Here is a 19,155-nt window from a genome sequence, read left to right as displayed (position 1 = left end):
CGTTGCCTTTCCCTTTGTACCAGCCGATGTGCCTTCCGTTCTATTGCTGGGCTGCTTGGTCCCTTGGATTGCTGTCAGTGGAGTCTCCAAAGCGTCGGGCTAACGTACACTGCTTTCCCCTGATACCCTGTTATCCTTCGTGTCTGTACGCAATTACCTCGTTAGTGAATATGTGTACTTTATATGCATGCATACTAAAAATATTCTTACACGAGTCTTACGTTTAGTCCCGCGCTCATAGTCTTGTTCTTCGTCATCCGTTGGCTCAGTATTAAACATGACCCTTTTCCGGTTTGTAGGGCTGACATCATAGATTCGTAGATTCTTCAAATTCCTGTATTTCATCAACCGTATTACCTGATTCGAGCCTGGTCGTAGCGGGTGCACGATACTGTTGAGATTTCGAATTCGTTGGTTGGGCATAATCATGTTGCCTCTCATTTTCGTTTTGTCTATTCCGTGCGTTTTGCTCTGTAAGTTGTACGGCAGGAGAATCAGGGGCCTTAAAGCATTTTCAGTATGTGAGCAGAGTATCCGACTTGGGAACCATACAGGTGGATCATGATCAGGTGCGTGCCACATGGTATCCGACAAAGGCGAGGAAGAAACTGCCATCTGTTTATGGTTGAAAGAATTCCAGCCCGCGGGGTCTTTGATTAGATTAGATTCGAGTTGTATTTTCAGCTCCCCCTGAAAGGGGTGAGACGAGGCAACCAAATTACTGTACTTTGCTTACTGTCTGTTTGATTTGCTTTGCAAGTGAGTCTTTGAGGCTCGCAGTGGCGGCTTTATTCATTTCGAGCTCGTTTTCTTTCTAAGGCAAAGTCGGCGATAGGTCTGGAGGACGTGCTGTTTCACTTACTCGTTTGAGCTCGCCTTTGAGATTATTGATGGTTCTGTTTTTCTCCTGCACGATGCCCGCAGTGATTACTCCGATCAAGTCTTTCTCTGGGCTCGTCTAAAATAATGATAGAATGATTTAATTACGAAACCAGCAAATGTGTTCAGACATACCAGTTTTCCAGCCTTGTATCGCTCGACAATTATCTGAGAGCTCTTTTCGAGCTCTAGAACCTTCGACTTCAAACTTTCGATAAAGTTTTGCTGCTCTAGGATATTGTTTTGTAGTACTGTGGTAGTTTCATATGCGGTTGCATCAGTTCGGCGCGATTGAAGCTCTTCCATTCGAATCGCTTCGAGATCTTGCTCCTTCTGTTTCAGTTTGGTCTCAATCGATGTAGCAAAAGTTCGAGCAGATTCGGCGGCGGCTCGATGAGTATCAGCTTCAGCTTTGGACTGCGCAAGCCGAGCATCGGCGCTTGCAAGTTGCTGCTCTAACAACCGGAGCTCAGTTTCCTGACCGGATACTTGATCGCTTAGAGCTTTAAGTTTGCCTTCCTGTACCTCAATTTTTCACGTTGAGATCGAGCTTGTTGAATTGAGTTTCGGAACTCGGAAGCCAAAGACTCTAAAATATCCTGATGCAAGTATTAGTGCCAACTGTTTATTTTTCATATTTTCGGACCTTACTTTGGCCGATTTAGATGCATTTAGCTCATGGCGGAGTTGCTTAGACTCGGTTTCTCGTTCCAAGCAGTTTATTTCGAGCTTCTTAATATGTTCCTACACATTACCTAAGTCATTGGAGTCATTAATGTCAAGTATATGCGCACCTGAGATTCGCCCGCGCCAAGCGAAGCCTGTTCTCCGCGATGGATGCCTTATCCACTACACTCTGAAAGAATTGTCACCAACATAAGTGAATACAATGGTTCAAGTAGATTAGGGTCCACCTTTTGTTCTGCTTGTAGTTTACTCAGATCGAGTAAAGAGGCTTCGCGTTGCTTTGTGCAATAATTGTTAGCATTCGTGTCATATTTTCTCGCTGCTTGCCTAATACACCTTCTCACTGAGCTTGTGGGCCTCCTTAGCTTCCTCAAGATCCACCTATGAGGAAGATTGTGTAGAGCGAAATCGTGGTGTTCAATAAAATTATTTACCTTGGCTTGCATCATCGCCTCTTCCACTCTGCCTCGTATTTAGTATGTCTACAAGATTATTACGAACACATAAGCTTACCGGGCGTAGCTGATGCGTAATTTTTCGTTCGCGTTGCGATATTCCTCGATATTCCGACGTAATTCACGAACTTCGGTCTGGGCACAGCCTCTCGTTCTCGGGAAACGCTGCTAGTTTCTCGCAGTTGTTTTACTCTTCATTGCTATGTAATTATTCAGACCGTATCAATGCATAGATAACGATCAACTCACAAGGCATTTCGTGCCAATTCTAACTGCACAACTTGGGATTGGAGTTGACCGTTATCAATCTCAGTCCGTTCAACTTCAGCCCTTTTTTCCAACAGGATTTTCTCGAGAGTGTGATACTCAGCATTCATCGTATCCGCCTCTTTGACCTTTCTTGGAGATTAGAGACAAGCGCACTGAGCTCGGCTATTTTGCTCTCAGTGAGATTTCACGTTCGCAATGTGACTCAAGCGTCATATTCCATTCCCGAATGCTGGTGTCCCATCGTCAATTTGAGAAAAGTAGCACCCTAAGGAAAACTACTGCAGAGTTAGCCGCTCTTTTTCAGTGAGCTGACCCATCACTTGACCAGTTTCGGTACGAGCTTCTTCCACTTTATGTCTTTCCTCCTTGAGCTGTTGTTCCAAGGCTTGGTTCTTGACCCGCTGGTCATCTAAAGACTGAATCTTCAAGTCCAGGTCGCGCTGCAATGACTTGTTCCTAGTTTGCCACCATCAACCTTATAAATCTGATCAAGGTGAGAGATTAAAACTTTACCTTTGAGAGATGAGCTCTTTCTCCTGAAGAAGTGTATGTACTGCGAGCGCGCAGCTTGCTCTTCGCTCTTAAGTATGCCTAATTCCCTATGGGCCTCTTCAAGACTGATTCACTTTTAGTAAGTTTAGTCAATGGCACTGCGTGGACCTACCTAGTGTATGCCATCGCGCTCTTCTCCAAGGGAGCCAAGTTTGCACGAGAATGTTTCCTCGTTCTCCACAAGAAGCGACTTCATTCGCACATTGCTGTGGGTGATTTCGATTGTCAATATGCCTATATTTACTTGTAATACACTTACTCTGTCTTTAGGCTATTGATTATTGCCTCGAGCTCTTCGTTTCGCTTCGTAGCAGTGCTTTCGGCGAGCCTGGAGTCTGAATACTTCACATAAATTTGATCATGTTGCTCGTCTAATGCATTAATCGTTATCTTTTGTAGTGTTGATGAATTTATACTTACGAAGCGCAGATAACGCCTTAGCGACGTTCGCGTGACTGTCTCCCAAGGTTACCAAAGATGCTTGCAATTCCTTTTCGCGCTCCAGTGATTCAGTATAATTTCCAGTACGATCCGAAAGCTGATCTCTCAGTAAATCAGTGGTTTGTTGAACTAGATATTACGCGAAATCAGAAAGGCTTCTCCGCCATTTTAGTACGCCCCAGTGCTCACGCCTTGTCTTTTCATCGCTATGAACGAGAACTTGTTGCTCGTGCTCTCAGCGATTTCTCGCAAAGTATTTTTCATTTGGTGTACCCCTCGAGGAGTGGCTCGACGGCTATTTCAGATCTCAGAAAATGAAATCTACTGCTCAAGGTCTTTCCTCACCGCTCATAGAGCCCTGGATCTCTTGTCTAACGTTTTGTAAATCTTGCTTGAGCTCCCTAATCTGATTGACATTTGCTTTTGAAGATTTCTCGTGTAAGTTAGTGAGCTTGGCCAGTGAGTCATTCGCCCTATGCGGAAAAAGGAATACATAAGCTTAGTGAGGCGTCAGAAAGGGTATCACTCGTACAACCTACCGTCGCGTGACTTCCTTTACTTCAGCGATATGCTTAGACTCGAGTGCTCTTATTTTCTCCTCTGCCTGACTACTCTTACTTGAGAGCTCCTCGATCTCTTGGTTCTGAGAAGCGATAAGCTCACGCTATAGGACCATAGAACCATGTCACCTCTGAGTATTTATAACGATATCATTTAGTAACTTACGTCAAACCTTTGCGTAGCTTCGTAACTTCGCACTTGCGTCTCAGATCACGTATGCTGCTAGTACTCTCCCGGCTGAACCTTTCACTCGACGGCGTTGAAAGATCACCACCCCCTCGAATAGGTGTTTGGTATCTTGATTCGCCTTGGGGGACCTCGAGAATGGGCGAAAAAATTGCGCCCTGCGGCAAAGAATCTTCCGAATTAAATCTATGAGGAACGCATTGGACGGTATGACCTAGCGAGGTGGATCGTGAAGCAATTTCGGATTTGTTGCGGGTACTTGAATTTTGGCGTTTCTCTATGCTGGTTACTCTGGGAGTGCGAGCGCCCTTGGGATATGATGAAGCTTCCATTTTTCGAAGGGAATAGGTGAGGAGGGTGTTTTAGACGCAATGTTGTCTAAATCTATCCTCTGATTATGTGTGACTTTAAGTACTGCATTGGCACTCGTTGATAGAGGTCGCACTGTAGCAGGCTGCTCGGTTATGACCGTATCCAGGTTCTCGAGTGGGAATGCTAATGTATGCGGCTTTTTGAACACCTCTTGCCTCAAAATAGCTTTTGATGTCGTGTTGTGGGCCTTGATACTGTTTCTCGAGCGTAACTTGAACGCATTCGTACCAGATGATAACTCAGACATCGAAATGGGACCAGGTTTGGGCCTTTTCGAAGGCGATGTTTTGTACGACGTGGATGCATTAGGGAGGTCTTCATTGACACTATCCGGAGGATGAACATACTTGGAATGTTTAGGCTGATCATTCTCGGAGAATTCACTTGTGGTGAAAGTTCCCTTCGATTGGCTTGTGTTGGGGTTTGTAAACGTAAAGGTCGAAATAGGCGGGAAACCAGTGCCTATGGGAGCAAAAAGTCAGCCCTCTTGCTCATATTGAGCGCGCGGAAACTTTGTGGGATGCAACAGGCAGGCAAGCGCGGTAGGTCGAGAGTCCTCGAGGTGGAGATTTGCTTCCAGTGGCGCAATTTGATCCGTCGATCAAATCCGCTTGATTAATTGAATGCCATCATTCGAAATTATCAAGCAATTTCGCGTCTTGGGTTATATAATTTTCAACAACCAGCGCATTTAAACTTGATTTGATGCAAAAAATCGTAGGCCATGGAGATTCTTCTGCCCTTACAACAAGGCGTTTTAAAGGTGACTGCAAAACTATATTCACATTTGTTTAATATCTTTTCGCGAGCCCATATAGTGGATCAAGCTTGAGAGCTTGCAGCATTGTTACACTATTCCCGGATAGCCATACCATATAAATTGGATACTTTAATGTAGATCACGAATCGAAAAAGCCAATACACCTTCAGTATATGTTCCAGCTGATGCATCCTTTCGCGTAGCTCAGTTAGTTGTGGTCAAATGCCCATTGGTAGTAATTAATTATAGCTCTGCAGCTCTTCCCGACCCCCCACCCCAAGCTTCTATATACCCAAATACCACTAGCCTATCTTTGGGCCCGTCTTGAGTCTTTCGTAGCAGGCCTATAATTTGCTTCAATTAAAACCACTTTATTATGCTTTCAACGGCAAATATATCAAAGACCAGTCTTACAAAAGACCTTGTTGTACATGGTATTGTTGGGTTTCGTAGCGAAAGGAGTTTGTAGCCAGTGTACATAGGTATTCAACAATAGCACATTGTCCTGAGTTTCAGATCTCAATAATCACCTAGCGTTATTTCGTTGCTCCGGATGATCTCTAGATGACTTGAAGCCCAAGTGTGCGTTGCAGATGTTAACCAAGGTGCAGAACTGGGCTGCGATAACCAACGTACCTGCACCAATAACTCCAGCCTCTCCATCTGATTACGAAGCGCATCCATCTGCGATTGGATTTCGACATTATTTGGGTGTGCTTCGTGATGAGTTTGCAATGCTTCCTGAAGCTCTTGCTCCTTGCGCGCCAATAGCCGATCCTTTGTTAATATCTCTGCATCCTTCATAGCTATTTGAATGTCCTTTTTTCGAATCTGCTCACAGAGGACTGAAATACGATCTTCAACTGTTTCTGCAGCTTCGCCGCCGACCTCGTCACTGTACTCATGGGCAAATAGGACTTCAAATGAGTAATAGAAATTACGCACCCTATTCGTTCAAACTTCCATCTTGGGCTGCATGTTGAGGTGCCGCGTCCCAAAGGTGCATCTGTAGTGTATTAGATTTACAGTTAAACTCTGCATCTAAGGCGCTTACGGGGTTACCAGCATATCAAGACCACGGTGCAAATCTATCGCTTTCTCATCCTCCCCATATTGTATTCTAAAGTGAAGCCACCATGTCAAATTTGGTTGTAAAGAGACTAAGTCTTACGTGAATCCATCGTGGGTTCTTATGATATGCCAATCGGCAGGTCCATGGTAAGGCTTGTCCCAACCGGTGTCGCGTTTTTGGGTTTGGGAGAGTATGATGAAAGATAAACACCAACTGGACATTCTTTATCTTGTAGCCTTTTCCTGAGCGCTGAATATACCACTTCATTCAGAGAAATTTTGTTAGCTCATAAGTAGCGGTATAGTGCATGTTTTCCACCTGCTGGTTCGGGGTAGGCTTTGCTGCTTGTGGCGAGCATACAGCTCGCTCCTCATTATAAGGCGGTACTTCAATGACGTTTTTGGGAGCTGCTACGCTTTTTATATAATATTTTCCTGGCTGCGGGGGTTTTTCGTATGCCATGTAGTATTAGCGAAGTCAGCTCAAGGATAGAGACGGTGGTAAGCGTTCAATTACAGTCTGGTACTTGGGCGCTTATAACAGAGTTATGAAATGCAGTTATATTTAGGATGATACATTTGTTAAGAGCTTCAAGTCTATCCAACCCAATTTTTAATTTTATATAAAAACAATAGTCACATATAACGTCCTGCGACCCCACGCATACAAATGCGATGCTGATATGTTTCTTTCTCACTGACTGCTGTTTCCTTTCTTATGTGCTGGTTCATTTGCCATCTTTTCAATGGAGATTTAGACACTTGGATGTATGTAGATCGAGCTGGCTTACCCGAAGAAATCCAGATGAGTCTCCATGTTCACATTGCGTCGCGAGATCAGGCTTTCTAACTCCTGGCTCTCCGCCATAACTCTTTCGCCATGTCTGGAGCTCCCTTTCTCTTTCAAATAACTGACGGTGTTTAGCAGCTAACTCTGAATCCTTGAGAGCAATCTGAGCAAGCAGGTTGCCGACTTGATCTTCTGTGGTCTCGGGAGCCTCATCACTGACATCATCGCTAATTTGTAACCATTGGTAGTCAGTGACCGTCGGCCAGACCAGGGCAGGAAAGATACCTTTTATACACAAAATGCCATCGACGTGAAGCATGGTTGCAGGAATCGAATTTACTCATGAGACACTAGTAATGTAAAGCTCACGCAAATCCATCGTGCGTTCTCATCAAATTCCATTCAGTTGGTTCAGTGCTTGTCCCAACTACAGTGTATGGCTTGCTGTTAGGAGCCGAAAGATATAATTTATGTTGTGCGTTCCTAATCTTGTACCCCTTTCCAAAACGTTGTATATACCACTAAGCCCAAAACTTGGTCAGATTATCTTCGGCTGGCAACGATTCACCGACCATTTGCCTGGATAGCGAGGAATCAGGTGAACATACTGCCCGACCCTCGTTTTCGGGGTGAATTTCTATGAGGTTACCTGGCACAGCCCGGTTAGCTATAAAATATGTACCAGGGCCGGGTGAATCCGCGTATGGGACGGGGGGTTGAGGTGGCACGAGAGCTGATGGCGGTCGAGTTCAGTTTAACCACTCAATAATGATTGCCACCCGTGAGTTCTCAATTTCAAAGGTCCAGACACCCGGTCCGCTCGTGGACAGATTTGGGATTTACGTATCGACTCAAATCACCGGGGGATGCCCCGTAGCGCTACACGCATCATACATATGATAATCTAAGTTATAATATCATTTGATTCAATAAACGGTAGGACAGTTGTGCTTGTTGAAGCGACAACCCAAGACGTTGAAGTTGATAAATATACAAACAAGGAACGAAGTCTAGAACAATCCAACCACTTGTCCCTTTTCATCGAGGCCGACTTCCCAGAAGCCCTATAGTGGAAATATGAACATTCAAACCAGGTGAAACGAACGAATATACTTACGGGACGTGTTCCGAGACCAGGCATGGTTTGCATGTCCTATAAAGCACATCATCAATTGTTTGATTTTATTCAGCCAGATGATGACTTACCCCAAGGAGAGGATACAAGAAGCCGGCTCCAGCAGACAGCCTAACGGCTCGGATTGGAACAGTGAATCCTAACAAAATAGTTAGAATATATATGCGATAGCTACTGGGGCACCACCCACCAGTCGGGACTCCCTTCAATTTGGGGTCATGAGAGAATGAATACTGAGTCTTGGCCATGCAGACTTGGGGACATGAGGTCAGTCGCATCATACATGACCTGAACCGAAAGACTCACTCGGAAGGTTGCCATATCCTTGTGCTTCATAGGTGGCGATCTGCTTTGCCGCAAGCTCGCTGAGTTCGATTCCATCTGCGCCATAAACCTTGGTAGCGATGGCATTGATCTTTTCAGCGATAGGTAAATCCAGGTCGTAGGTGAACTTGAAGTCAGGCTCGCTAGACTCGCAAGTCTGAATCAAGGCCTCGGCGAGATCGCGGGCACCTGCACCACCCTTGGCCCAGTGGTTGGAGACCACAGCAGCGTCAGCTCCAAAAGAGAGAGCCTCACTCTTGACGAGTTCCAGCTCGGCGGGAGTGTCGGTTCTAAGCAAGTTTGTTTAAAGTGATCCTCGAGAAAAGGGCACGTGTGACTCACGAGAATTGGTTAACAGCGACTACAACCTTGACGCCGAATGCTTTCGCATTCTGAATGTGCTTCCCAAGATTTTTGCATCCCTCCTTGAGAGTGACGAGGTCCTCCTTCAGGTACGTATCGTGCAGAGGCTTTCCGGGAGTAACATCCGGTGCACCGCCGTGCATCTTGAGTGCCCGAGTCGTTGCAACAATAACCTGCATACATCCAAGTTAAGGCTTCAAATTACTCCAGGGTTTTTTTTCTTAACACACCGTGGCATCTGGAACAAGCCCGCTAATTCGGCACTTGATGTTGCAGAATTTCTCCATACCCATATCAGCACCAAATCCACCCTCTGTGAGAACATAACCTTCGCGCTCGGAACTATCACCTTCTTCAGTACCAGCGAGCTTGAGTGCAACGCGGTCGGCTAGAATAGATGAGTTTCCATGGGCAATGTTTGCGAATGGCCCGGCGTGAACGAATACCGGTGTGCCCTATATGCTCAAGTACGTTAGATTAAACTATCAGGGAGATACTAAAAGTCGTACCTCCAGGGTTTGCATAAGATTGGGCTTGATAGCGTCCTTCATAAGCACAGCCAAGGCTCCTCCAACTCCGACATCATCAGCAGTAATAGGATCGCCATTCTTGCTCGTTGCAACAACCATACGGCCCAACCTACCAAACCATCAACATTCACTCAAGAAATACTATTAGCAGCGACTCACCTATCACGCATATCCGCCAAACTATTGCTCAGTGCCAAGACGGCCATACACTCGCTCGCGACAGAAATATCGAATCCGGTCTCACGTGTGTGACCCATCTCAGTCGGGTTTTGGCCAACGGTGATCTTGCGGAGGAAGCGGTCATTGACGTCCAGAACGCGGTTCCAGGTAATAGTCTCCAAGTCGACGTCCAGGCGCGAAAATTTGCGAGCTTCTTCGGGAGTGAGTTCGTCAGGAGATGTAGATGTGATTCCTAATTTTTGGAGACGCTTGAGCATGAGAGGAGCAAAAGTCCGGACGCCTTTCTTGGGAGGGACTAGTCGGTTGTATAGCGACTGTGCGCCATGTTAGTGGCCTGAGTGCCAAGCTTATACTGATAATACGCACCTTGTCCGGAGTGGTAGCCTCGTGGAAGATCCTGGCGTCGAGCGCAGCAGCTGAGAGCAATCAATTAGATCCAAGTTCTTGTAGGAATTAATAGACATACCCAACAGGTTGTTTGCAGCGGTAACCGCATGGATATCACCAGTCAAATGGAGGTTGAACTAGCACCGAAAATCAGCCAGGCTCATCCTGGCCCATAATCAACGCACCTCGTCCATAGGGAATACTTGACTGTATCCACCGCCCGCAGCGCCACCCTTGATACCAAACGTCGGGCCCTGGCTAGGCTGCCTCACGCACGCGAACGCGGGACGACCAAGATGGGCTCCAAGAGCCTGACCAACCCAATCGTTGTGGTCGACTTGCCTTCGCCCAGTGGGGTAGGCGTAATACTAACACACCACGTTAGATCTATATATCCCCAACCCAAGGCGAGAGTACTCACCCGGAAACGACGACGTATTTCCCATTCTTACGGTGCGCGAGGCGATCGAGAATGGAAAGCTCGACTTTAGCCTTGTACCTTCCGTAACTCTCGAGCTCGGTCGCCCGAATTCCAATCTCATTTGCGAGGACAGCGACATCTTTGGGCGTCTGCGCCATCGCAATCTCTATATCGCTGTTCTCCAAGTCAACACACACATGCCACGGCATTTTTCGCGCCCTCCCCCAATACAAAAACGCACCTCGGCACGACCTCCTTGATATCCAACGGCAAAGGCGTAACCGTCCTTTCCTTCCTTTGGCCCAAATCGACTCGGCACTCCGCAAAGTGTTGACCATCAATATCGCGACCGTCATCGGTCCGACACCTCCCGGAACAGGAGTAATATGTCCGGCAACCTTGGACACAGACTCGAAATGCACATCCCCGACCAATCGTTGGCCGGACTTTTTACTGCTGTCGGGGACATAATTGATCCCTACATCAATGACCACACATCCAGGCTTGAGCATCTCTCCCCGCACGAATTCAGGCTTGCCGATCGCGGCTACAACAATATCAGCGTTTTTGAGCTAAAAGAATATAATCAGTGACCTTGGCGCATACATGCATACATGCAGGAATCCGATGATCAACGTACGATCGAGTCTAGGTTTCGAGTTCTAGAGTGACATTGGGTGACCGTAGCATCTAGCTTTCGGAGCATGGCCGAGACGGGATTCCCGACAATGTCGCTGCGTCCCAAGACAATAGCATTGGCTCCTGCAATCGGCACACCAGTCTTTTCAATCAACTTGATTACGCCCGATGGAGTGCAAGGCGCGAATAGCGGTCAGAAGCGCGAGATGAAAGTCGACCGATATTATATGGATGGAACCTATTTCCCCCACCAAAGCAAAACCAACATCAACACCCACAAAACCAAAAAGAAAAAAAAAACTCACCCATCAACGTCCTTTTCAGCTCCCAACTTTTCAACCACCACACGCTCCGCCTCGGGTCCAATCCCATCTCCATCCCCAATCGGGAGCTGAACCAACACACCGCTAACCGTCTCGTCCTCGTTCAATTTTTTTACTACGTCCAGAACACCTTGGGTCGATACGTCCCCCGGCAATTGGATATGCGTCGACTTGATCCCGACCTCTTCGCACGCCTTGGTCTTCATACGAATGTAGGCCGTCGAGTCCGGGCGCGATCCGGCTTGAACGATCGCTAGATGAGGATGGAATCGTGGATTCTGGGCACGGAGCGCTGAGATGCGGGATGCGACCGATGTGCGAATTTCTCTGTAGATCATCGCATCAAATTAAATTAATTAAATTATTATTATCATTTGTTTGAAAGACTGGGAAATGAAAAAAGGACCGTACTTGGCCAGTGCAGTTCCATCAATCAATCTCGCTCCCTCGGACTGGGCAGCAGCGACCGCACTCGCAGAAATAGGCCTCTCGGCCAAAGCGGCAGCAGCAGCGGCAGTAGCCATCGAAGATAATCTTAAATTTCGACTTTCCGATAGTAATCGAGTTCCGAAACCGCGTGAACGGACGTTGGCGAGCGCAGAGAGCTGTCGGATAGGGAGTGATAGATGGTTGGTGTGTCGGGCAAGTGAGGATAGATCGGAGTGTCGGGTGGTTAATGGGCTGGTTTGGCCGGCGGGTAAATATAGACCGGTACTGCGCTGGGCGAGCAGACGGTGGTCAAGGGCCCGTGTAGAGAAGCCCCGAGCGCGATGCATGATCATCATCCGTCCGGGTTACGGCGAAGACGGAATCAGTTTTTGTGGTGCGCGTGGTACGCAATTGCAGTTTTTAGTTAGCACCAGACGATAAGATAAGATCAGTTGATCTCTGGTTTCTGACTCGAAGCAAGCACAGCTCTCTTGTAGGTCCTGAGATGGAGTTGAATCCAAAAGTAGGTATGGAAATGAAGGCGCAAGCGCAAGTATTTAAGAGCAGGTCTTACTCGAGTCATGGTGCCAGCAAGTCTAGCGACAACTATGTCGTCGGCCGATAATTGCCCAGAGACCTTAAATGCGGAAGGGCATTCTCCGCGAAAAGTGAAATTCCGTATTGAGAGATATGAAGAGCCGACAGTCCGAAAGGGTGCAATTGCGCTGGCATTTGTTGCCAGCGAGATGAACCGACAAGGCAGGAATAAACGTGCGTCGAGGCAACTTGATCAGACAGCGTTCCATCATAGTTCGTACTATTCATGTCGTGCACTAACAGGTAAAATCTCGTACAACACAAAAAGCCAACAAATGACGGGGGAAAAATAAGTCAAGAGAGGCCAGGCCAAACCTAAAAAAGGGCGAACAGCAGTGAAGAAAAGGGAATAGATAATCCTAAAGGTCGTAGATGAGTGTAAGATGGGGGAGGAGTGTCCAAAACAAAAGAGCACCACGTAGAGTTGTATCGTAAGGGGGGATAGTAGAGGGATACACAAAATTCATACTTTGTTACAGATGTCTAAAACCAAACCTGAATCATTACCATCAACTACCATGGACCACGCCCGCCAAACCATCCTTTGGCTTCTTTTTGGTTGGGGTTCGCGCGCTGGGGACGCGTTGGCTCGGGACGCTGGTTGCGGGGTTTGCGACCAGGGCCTCCACCTGGGGGGCCACGAGGTGGCGGTGGCGGGGTGGTGGAGGTGCCTGGGCCTGTGGTGGTTCGCGCTCACGCTCGGGCTCGTTCTGGCGGTTGTACTCGCGGTCATGCATGACAGTCACTGTGTCACGTGGTGGCGGAGGCGGAGGAGGCGGAGGAAGAGTAGCTTGGGGAGGTGGAATGATTTGCTGAGTCTCTTCAATCTCAACCGGGATGAGAACCTCCTCTTCCGTAGCAATCTCCACCACATTGGTGCGACCGGGACCACGAGGACCAGCGGGCGAGCCCTTGGGACGCTCAGGAGCAGGGGGAGCAGCGCGAGTTCCAGCAGGCATGGGGACTGTGACAGTCTTGACGGGAGGAATAAACGTAGAGACAACCACCGAAGTCTGAACGACGGTGGACATCTGTACGGCAGTCTTGGTAGTAATAACGAGCGAGGTTTCGACAGCGTGGACGACAGAAGTAGTGGTTTCGTGTACGGTAGCGGTCGAGATGTGGTGAATTGTTTCAAGTTCAGTGACGGTTTCATAAATGTGAGAGGTAACGGGTTCAGCGGGGACTTCAACGACTTCGACTTCCTGGAAGAAACAGTCAGTACTTGTTGGATGGGGCGGGCACAGAAAAGAATCAAGCCCGCGGACGAGTGGGCAACGTGCACGAACAGGAATAAATAATAAATAGACTGCTGCCCACCACAATGTCCACGGGCCAATCAGAGGGGGCGTGGTACCTTTAGTTTTCTACGGATTCCTGGAACCTCGTAAACGTATTCATCGTCCATGACTGGGATGTTGGGCTCATTTTGAAGTTGCCTGGAGAAAAAAACACGGTCAGCTGACCGTGTAAAAAAAACTGAAAATGGAGACGCGACTCACATGAGCTGCTCCATGATCCAGCCTTCGCGACGTCCAGCGTCGTTCTCGCGACGACCGACAATGTCTTCACGCATGGCAATGTCACGTTCACGCTCGGCGACCTTGGCTTCACGATCAAGAACTTCATCAAAACGCGGGTTCATTGGGCGGTACCACGGCGGAGGCTCAAGCTGTTCACGAACGACCTCGACTTCCTTGACCACAGTAGCCGTCTCCATGGGCATAGGGGGCGGGAGAATAGGCTCAAGGGTATGGGTGACGGTAAAGGTATATGCGTCAATGACAGTTTGAATAGGCGCCGGGGGACACGAAACAATGGGCGGCATAATCGCTGCGGGAGGACCGGCGAGTAATTCAGCTTCACGACGGGCAAGCTCGGCCTCGCGCATGGCAATGAGAGATTCGCGTTGGACGATATCCTTGCCGCGCTTGGGAGACAAATGAGACCAGAATCCGGTGGGTTCGGGGACCCCATAGCCGGGCTCGGTGCCGTGTGCTTGCGGGGGTGGAGGACCAGGAGCGCCGGATGCGGAAGAGCCAGGTGCAGCAGGAGGCGGTCCCGGTGTAGCGGGAGTAGGGCGGGATGAGCTCGGGAGTGACAGCATGACAGCAAGTATAGCGAGAATAAGCGACAAAACCAGCAATAAAGTAGTGCTGGAAATGGTGCGGTGGTGGTGATGATGAGAGCGCTCTGTACGTTCCCGACGCTCTCGGTCAGAGCGGTGTCCGCGGTCCCTGTCGCGGTCCCTATCGCGGTCCTCGCGTGAGGATGGATTGGCCATGGAGCGGTCTGCAGTAGTGTCCTTGGTGGATCGTGTGGGAGTTCGTGTAGTCGTAGCACGCGAGTTGGTGTCGCTTCCGTAGGAGAAAGTCGACGCGCCTTCAGACGGGGCGACAGGGGGCGCGCGAGTACGCGACGAGGAGCGGTGGGACGAAATCGTGACGGAGCCTCGCGGCGGGCGTAAGAGTGGTAGAGATAGCGATTCAATCCGTCCAAGACCGCTATATGAATCCTGCCTCGCCTGTGTTTGTAATGGCTTGCTTCAAAACAAACACTGTCACATGACCCTGCATTCAGTCGTGACCATGTGGTCACATTCTGATCACGCGTCTCGTAACCAGAACAAAGGGGGTACCACAACCACCAAATTCCCCAGGCCGAATCTGGCAATGGCTCCGATATGACCTTTCTAGAACTATGACTGCATATAGAAGCTGTATGCATATTTTTCTGATTTTCTCTCGGACTGAAAAGCTTTGTGACATCACACGTTGCACCACGTAGCCTCGGATGAAATCAGGATCAAGGGTCTACTCTAATATCCGACTCCATTTCATTCCCCCAATTTTTTTCGGCGTGCGACACCTCGTGTCTACCACGTGCTCGGAATCACTCCAAAATCTAGCCACTCTAATGCCAATAGCCACACCATGTACGGTTCACAAATTACCTTATAGATACACAATTAACAAGCGAAAAAAAGAAGAAAAAGACAAAGAAGAAAAAAAGATAAGATAATAAACACCGAAAAGACCATAATAAACAGATATTATTTATCGCTTAATTTTCTTTTTCAGGTGAAATCCCGGCCAGTGCAAGCAGGTGCGGCACAGTTGTCGCCAATTTACGCAGTGCAGCGAGTTCTTGCTGTACAGGCGACGCGCCATTGCGCATGGCATCTTGCAACAATTCCTCAGAGGACAACAGACCATTACTTGGCTTGGGTAAATTGTCCATAACAGATTGAAGCTGAAAAAAAAACTGATCAGCATCTTGTTGCGTGTCCCACTTTAACCATAAACTCACATGTACAAGCAACTGTCTCTGCTCCGCCTGCTGACTCTTCAGAACCTCACATTCCCGCTCGACCTCATCCCTCCTCTTCACAGACTTGTCCAACTCCTCTTCCACTTGCTCCAGTCGACCCACCATCGTCCTCATCCGACTTTCCTGCTGCACACGCTCGCGCACCATTTCTTCGCGCATCTTGGCCTGTTCCTCCTGCATACTCTTGAACATTACCGCCCAATCCCCCTGCGGCTCCGGTGTCTTTTTCCCATTAACGATAGGCGGCCTCGGAGCATGCCTGAATGCACCATCCAACGACTCGACACCCAACGATCTACACACATTCATCTGCACCCGTGAAGGCCAATCGCCCTCGGCGTTCCAGAGAGCCACGACCTGACTCATCATCGCGTCCAGGTCGGCACGCAACCACCACCCTCACCGTCCGAAGAAAGCTCCTCGACGGTGGGCAACGGTGTGGGGCCCACGACGCGGGGAACGCGGTTCGCGAAGGTGGCGCGGACGACCGTCCCGCGGCGCGTCCGCCATCGTTCTCGCTGTCGAGGGACCAGGCGGGGCGCTCTCGGATCTCGTTTCGATTGGAGGCTCGGCGTTGGTGACGGCGACGTTGTTTTCGTCGGATGATCCCATTCGATCGGTGATGTCTTGTATTTGGTCCTGCAAATCGGTTTCGACTTGGCGTACATCGCCTTGGAGGCCCTCGATCAAACCCTCGAGCATATCGATACGTTGCGAGAGCTCCCGCCGACTGATTCCATCGAAGCGCGCCGGTTTGGGACTACCAAAAGGTGTGCTCGAGTCCACAAAGGGGGACGGGCGAAGTGGATCGGCTGTACGAGCACGCTTGGCAGGTGGAAGGACATCATCGACATCCATTGCGTTCGGACTATGACCACTGGTCTCATTTCGAGCACGTTTCCCGGAAGTCGTAGCCGGGGAAGGAACAGACGGACGAGGGGGAGTAGGCGGAGGAGTTGCCAATTTAGTCCTGAGTCTCTCCAGTTCGGTTTTGATGTTCGTTACCTCCTGGTCGACCTCGTTCATCTTGGCCTTGACGGTCTGTACATCGGTCTTGGTGTTTTCGGCTTCGAGCTTGGTAGCCTTGACTTCCTCCTTGACCGCAACTTGATCATCTCGTATGGCCTGAGCGTCACGTCGGACTTGATCGAAATTCGATCCGCTGGCGACAAGCTCTTCACGCAAGTGCTCACATTCAACCTTGGTCCGGTTCAAGTCCTCTCCCAACACTTTAAAGTCCTTTTTTACATCCTCGACAGCCTTAGTGCGCTCTTCTCGTTCCTTCTTAATCGCCTGGGAGCTAGTCTGAATTGTCTCGTCGAGCTTCTTCATTTCCGCACCCTTGGCCGCACCGATATTGAGCAACTGCATCTCCGATTCGAGCTTGGACACCTGATCGGATAGTCTGCGTGCCATACTCAACGTTTCTTCATCCTGTTTGCCCCCATCGACATGTTTGATCATCTCCGTCGGGCGATAGAATACCTCCATGCGACTCGCAAACTGACCGAGCAAAACCTGTAGCTCCGCTTCCGTAGTCTCAATGCGGCGTCGCATATCAGATAAACTCGGAGCGCTATCGCCCACCTTCCGTTTTGAGGTGCCAGGAGCTATAAACATCAATAATCAGATAAATGCAAAGATAAAGTATATTGATACTTACGCAGACGAGCCAACATCTTTTCTTGTGTTTCGGCACGCGCATACTGTAATTTACAGTTTTGCAAAACACGGTTCTGTTTGATCAAAGATTCAAGGGATCTACACGAGTGCAAATCAATACGGGGACGCATACATTCGCAATACAACCAAAAATGTACTCACTCGATCCATTCATATGGCCGATCAACAGACAAAGCGGTTGGTGTTGGACCAGGAGCTACCGAAAGTGGAGGATCTTGATTCATAGCGATTTCTGGCACCTCAGAGGTCGTGGGCGTAGCTGAGCTTTTCTGCCCATGAGGCAGCACCATCGGCGTAGCCGAAGTACTAGTTGAGGGCGGAGGTTGAATATCGTTCGTGCCAGCTGGTCGCACAGGGAGCGCGTGGGTTTTGGTGGGGCCCGAAGATTGGGGTGGTGATTTGGAGGCGGAGTTGGCGATAGGAACAGTGGTCTGGGACGTATCCGAGGGTGGAGGTGGTGGCGCTGAGGACTGGGCAGAAGGTACAGAGGGGGCACCGCGCGGTGCAGTTGGCACACCAAAGCCCAGGGGGATGGCAGGGGTGCTTGATGAGTTGACTGCATGAGGAAGCGATATAGAGATGGGCATTTGGCTGGTGGTAGTCGATGCTGCAGAGGCAGAGGCAGTGTCCAAGTTTTTGTTGGCGGAGCTGGAAAAAGACGCAGACAGATGTAGTTCATGACGTACAGCCAAAATGGTGGGCGTAGCAAACATTTCGGTCAGGAACCAACGTCAGTGGGATCAAAATAGAGCCACACATGCAGATGTGCCATACCAGAACGGGACGTTATTATCCAAGAAGGAAAGATTAGCCTACTGGCCCATTTCTGAACTGAAGTGAACAGAACAGTACTAACCTTGAGGGTTTGGTGAATCCACATCCATCAGATTATTTGGCGGAACCGAAGTATTGAGTGTTGGCTTGGGGGAGCGATTTGATTCATCACGGGAGGATAGCTTGCTCGACGGTTTGCTGGGGGAGGGAGAACGTCGGCGAGAATAATCTCGATCTGCAGCTCTGTCCCTCTCTCGGTGGCGTTCTCTTTCCCTTTCCCTTTCCCGATCCTTGTCTTTGGATGACGACGAATGCGAATGGCGTGGGGGCGACTTGTCTGGCTTGGTCGGGGACTTGGGCGCACCAAACGACGAGTTGCGGCGAGAAGAGGGTTCTGGGTTGCCCCATACACTGTCCGAAGGCTCCCCCCACCCACTAGTCGACGCGTTCCCAAAGCTTGTGTCAGCAGACGGAGCCCCCCAACCACTGTCGTTGGTCGTAGTTGCCCCCCATCCCCCGCTATGTGAAGCACCCCAGCCACCCCCAGAGCCTGTGCTGCCCCATCCTTGTGGTGAGGGGTCGCGCGGGTTCGTTCAGGTGAGGCCTTGCCACCGCCTGAGTCTCCCCGGCCAGAGGTGGCGCTCGTGATGGACCCACGTCCGGTAGACTCCCTGCTTGCTTTCGGACGCGATTCGTACCCAGTATCCCTGCTCCCGTGTCCCGCTGCTGCCGCCTGTGCTCGTTTCTTCTTGGCAAGATTCGACTCTATCGCATACGGCCAATCGGGCTCGCCAGGATGCACAAATCTAACACAAAACAGTTGGTCCCCATAAAAAAATACAATCGAAATCAACAACTCACCTACAACTCCGCCTGCGGCAGTTCTCCTCGTCCTATCCAGCTATTAGCCCACCAAAAAGGAATCATCCATGACATATACGCACAATGCATCGTATAGGTGGTGGCATCGTGGCCAAAAGTTAAAATGATAGTCGTCGTCCAAGCCTCTTGAGCGA

The 19,155-nt window shown here is 49.3% G+C and overlaps 3 protein-coding genes across 3 annotated transcripts; all 3 read right to left on the bottom strand.

Annotated features, from left to right (window-relative positions):
- Nucleotides 1–307: 307 nt before the first annotated feature.
- Nucleotides 308–7,343, bottom strand: RhiXN_04164 (ricin-type beta-trefoil lectin domain protein; the record flags this gene model as incomplete). The annotated part of the gene is made up of 30 exons (XM_043323981.1): nt 308–502; nt 553–690; nt 737–814; nt 863–958; nt 1,015–1,367; nt 1,418–1,478; nt 1,531–1,623; nt 1,674–1,700; nt 1,752–1,844; nt 1,903–1,947; nt 2,001–2,026; nt 2,080–2,213; nt 2,271–2,416; nt 2,612–2,747; nt 2,846–2,908; nt 2,956–3,033; nt 3,103–3,214; nt 3,264–3,413; nt 3,474–3,490; nt 3,558–3,579; nt 3,630–3,757; nt 3,824–3,948; nt 4,011–4,035; nt 4,089–4,217; nt 4,322–4,865; nt 5,578–5,668; nt 5,800–6,058; nt 6,109–6,169; nt 6,937–6,973; nt 7,026–7,343. The coding sequence occupies 30 exons, from the start codon at nt 7,341–7,343 to the stop codon at nt 308–310; spliced, it is 3,780 nt and encodes a 1,259-aa protein (XP_043176400.1).
- Nucleotides 7,344–8,034: 691 nt separating this feature from the next.
- On the bottom strand, nt 8,035–12,102 carry RhiXN_04163 (methylenetetrahydrofolate dehydrogenase (NAD+); the record flags this gene model as incomplete). The annotated part of the gene is made up of 18 exons (XM_043323980.1): nt 8,035–8,088; nt 8,142–8,177; nt 8,231–8,298; nt 8,350–8,412; nt 8,466–8,773; nt 8,826–9,019; nt 9,077–9,301; nt 9,356–9,485; nt 9,536–9,870; nt 9,923–9,972; nt 10,023–10,080; nt 10,129–10,210; nt 10,264–10,311; nt 10,365–10,530; nt 10,606–10,936; nt 11,005–11,098; nt 11,309–11,653; nt 11,738–12,102. The coding sequence occupies 18 exons, from the start codon at nt 12,100–12,102 to the stop codon at nt 8,035–8,037; spliced, it is 2,952 nt and encodes a 983-aa protein (XP_043176399.1).
- A 759-nt stretch (nt 12,103–12,861) lies between these two features.
- RhiXN_04162 (leucine-rich repeat protein) lies at nt 12,862–19,107 on the bottom strand (the record flags this gene model as incomplete). The annotated part of the gene is made up of 11 exons (XM_043323979.1): nt 12,862–13,557; nt 13,710–13,791; nt 13,855–14,803; nt 15,484–15,604; nt 15,662–15,977; nt 16,086–17,292; nt 17,346–17,443; nt 17,507–18,013; nt 18,268–18,945; nt 19,001–19,032; nt 19,084–19,107. 11 exons carry the CDS (start codon nt 19,105–19,107, stop codon nt 12,862–12,864), a joined length of 4,710 nt encoding a protein of 1,569 aa, XP_043176398.1.
- Nucleotides 19,108–19,155: the final 48 nt, after the last annotated feature.

This window comes from Rhizoctonia solani, chromosome 1 (genome assembly GCF_016906535.1).
Source record: "Rhizoctonia solani chromosome 1, complete sequence".
NCBI classification, from domain to species: domain Eukaryota; kingdom Fungi; phylum Basidiomycota; class Agaricomycetes; order Cantharellales; family Ceratobasidiaceae; genus Rhizoctonia; species Rhizoctonia solani.
The sequence above is the reverse complement of the archived record's forward strand: the minus strand, read 5'-3'. Positions and strand labels throughout refer to the sequence as shown.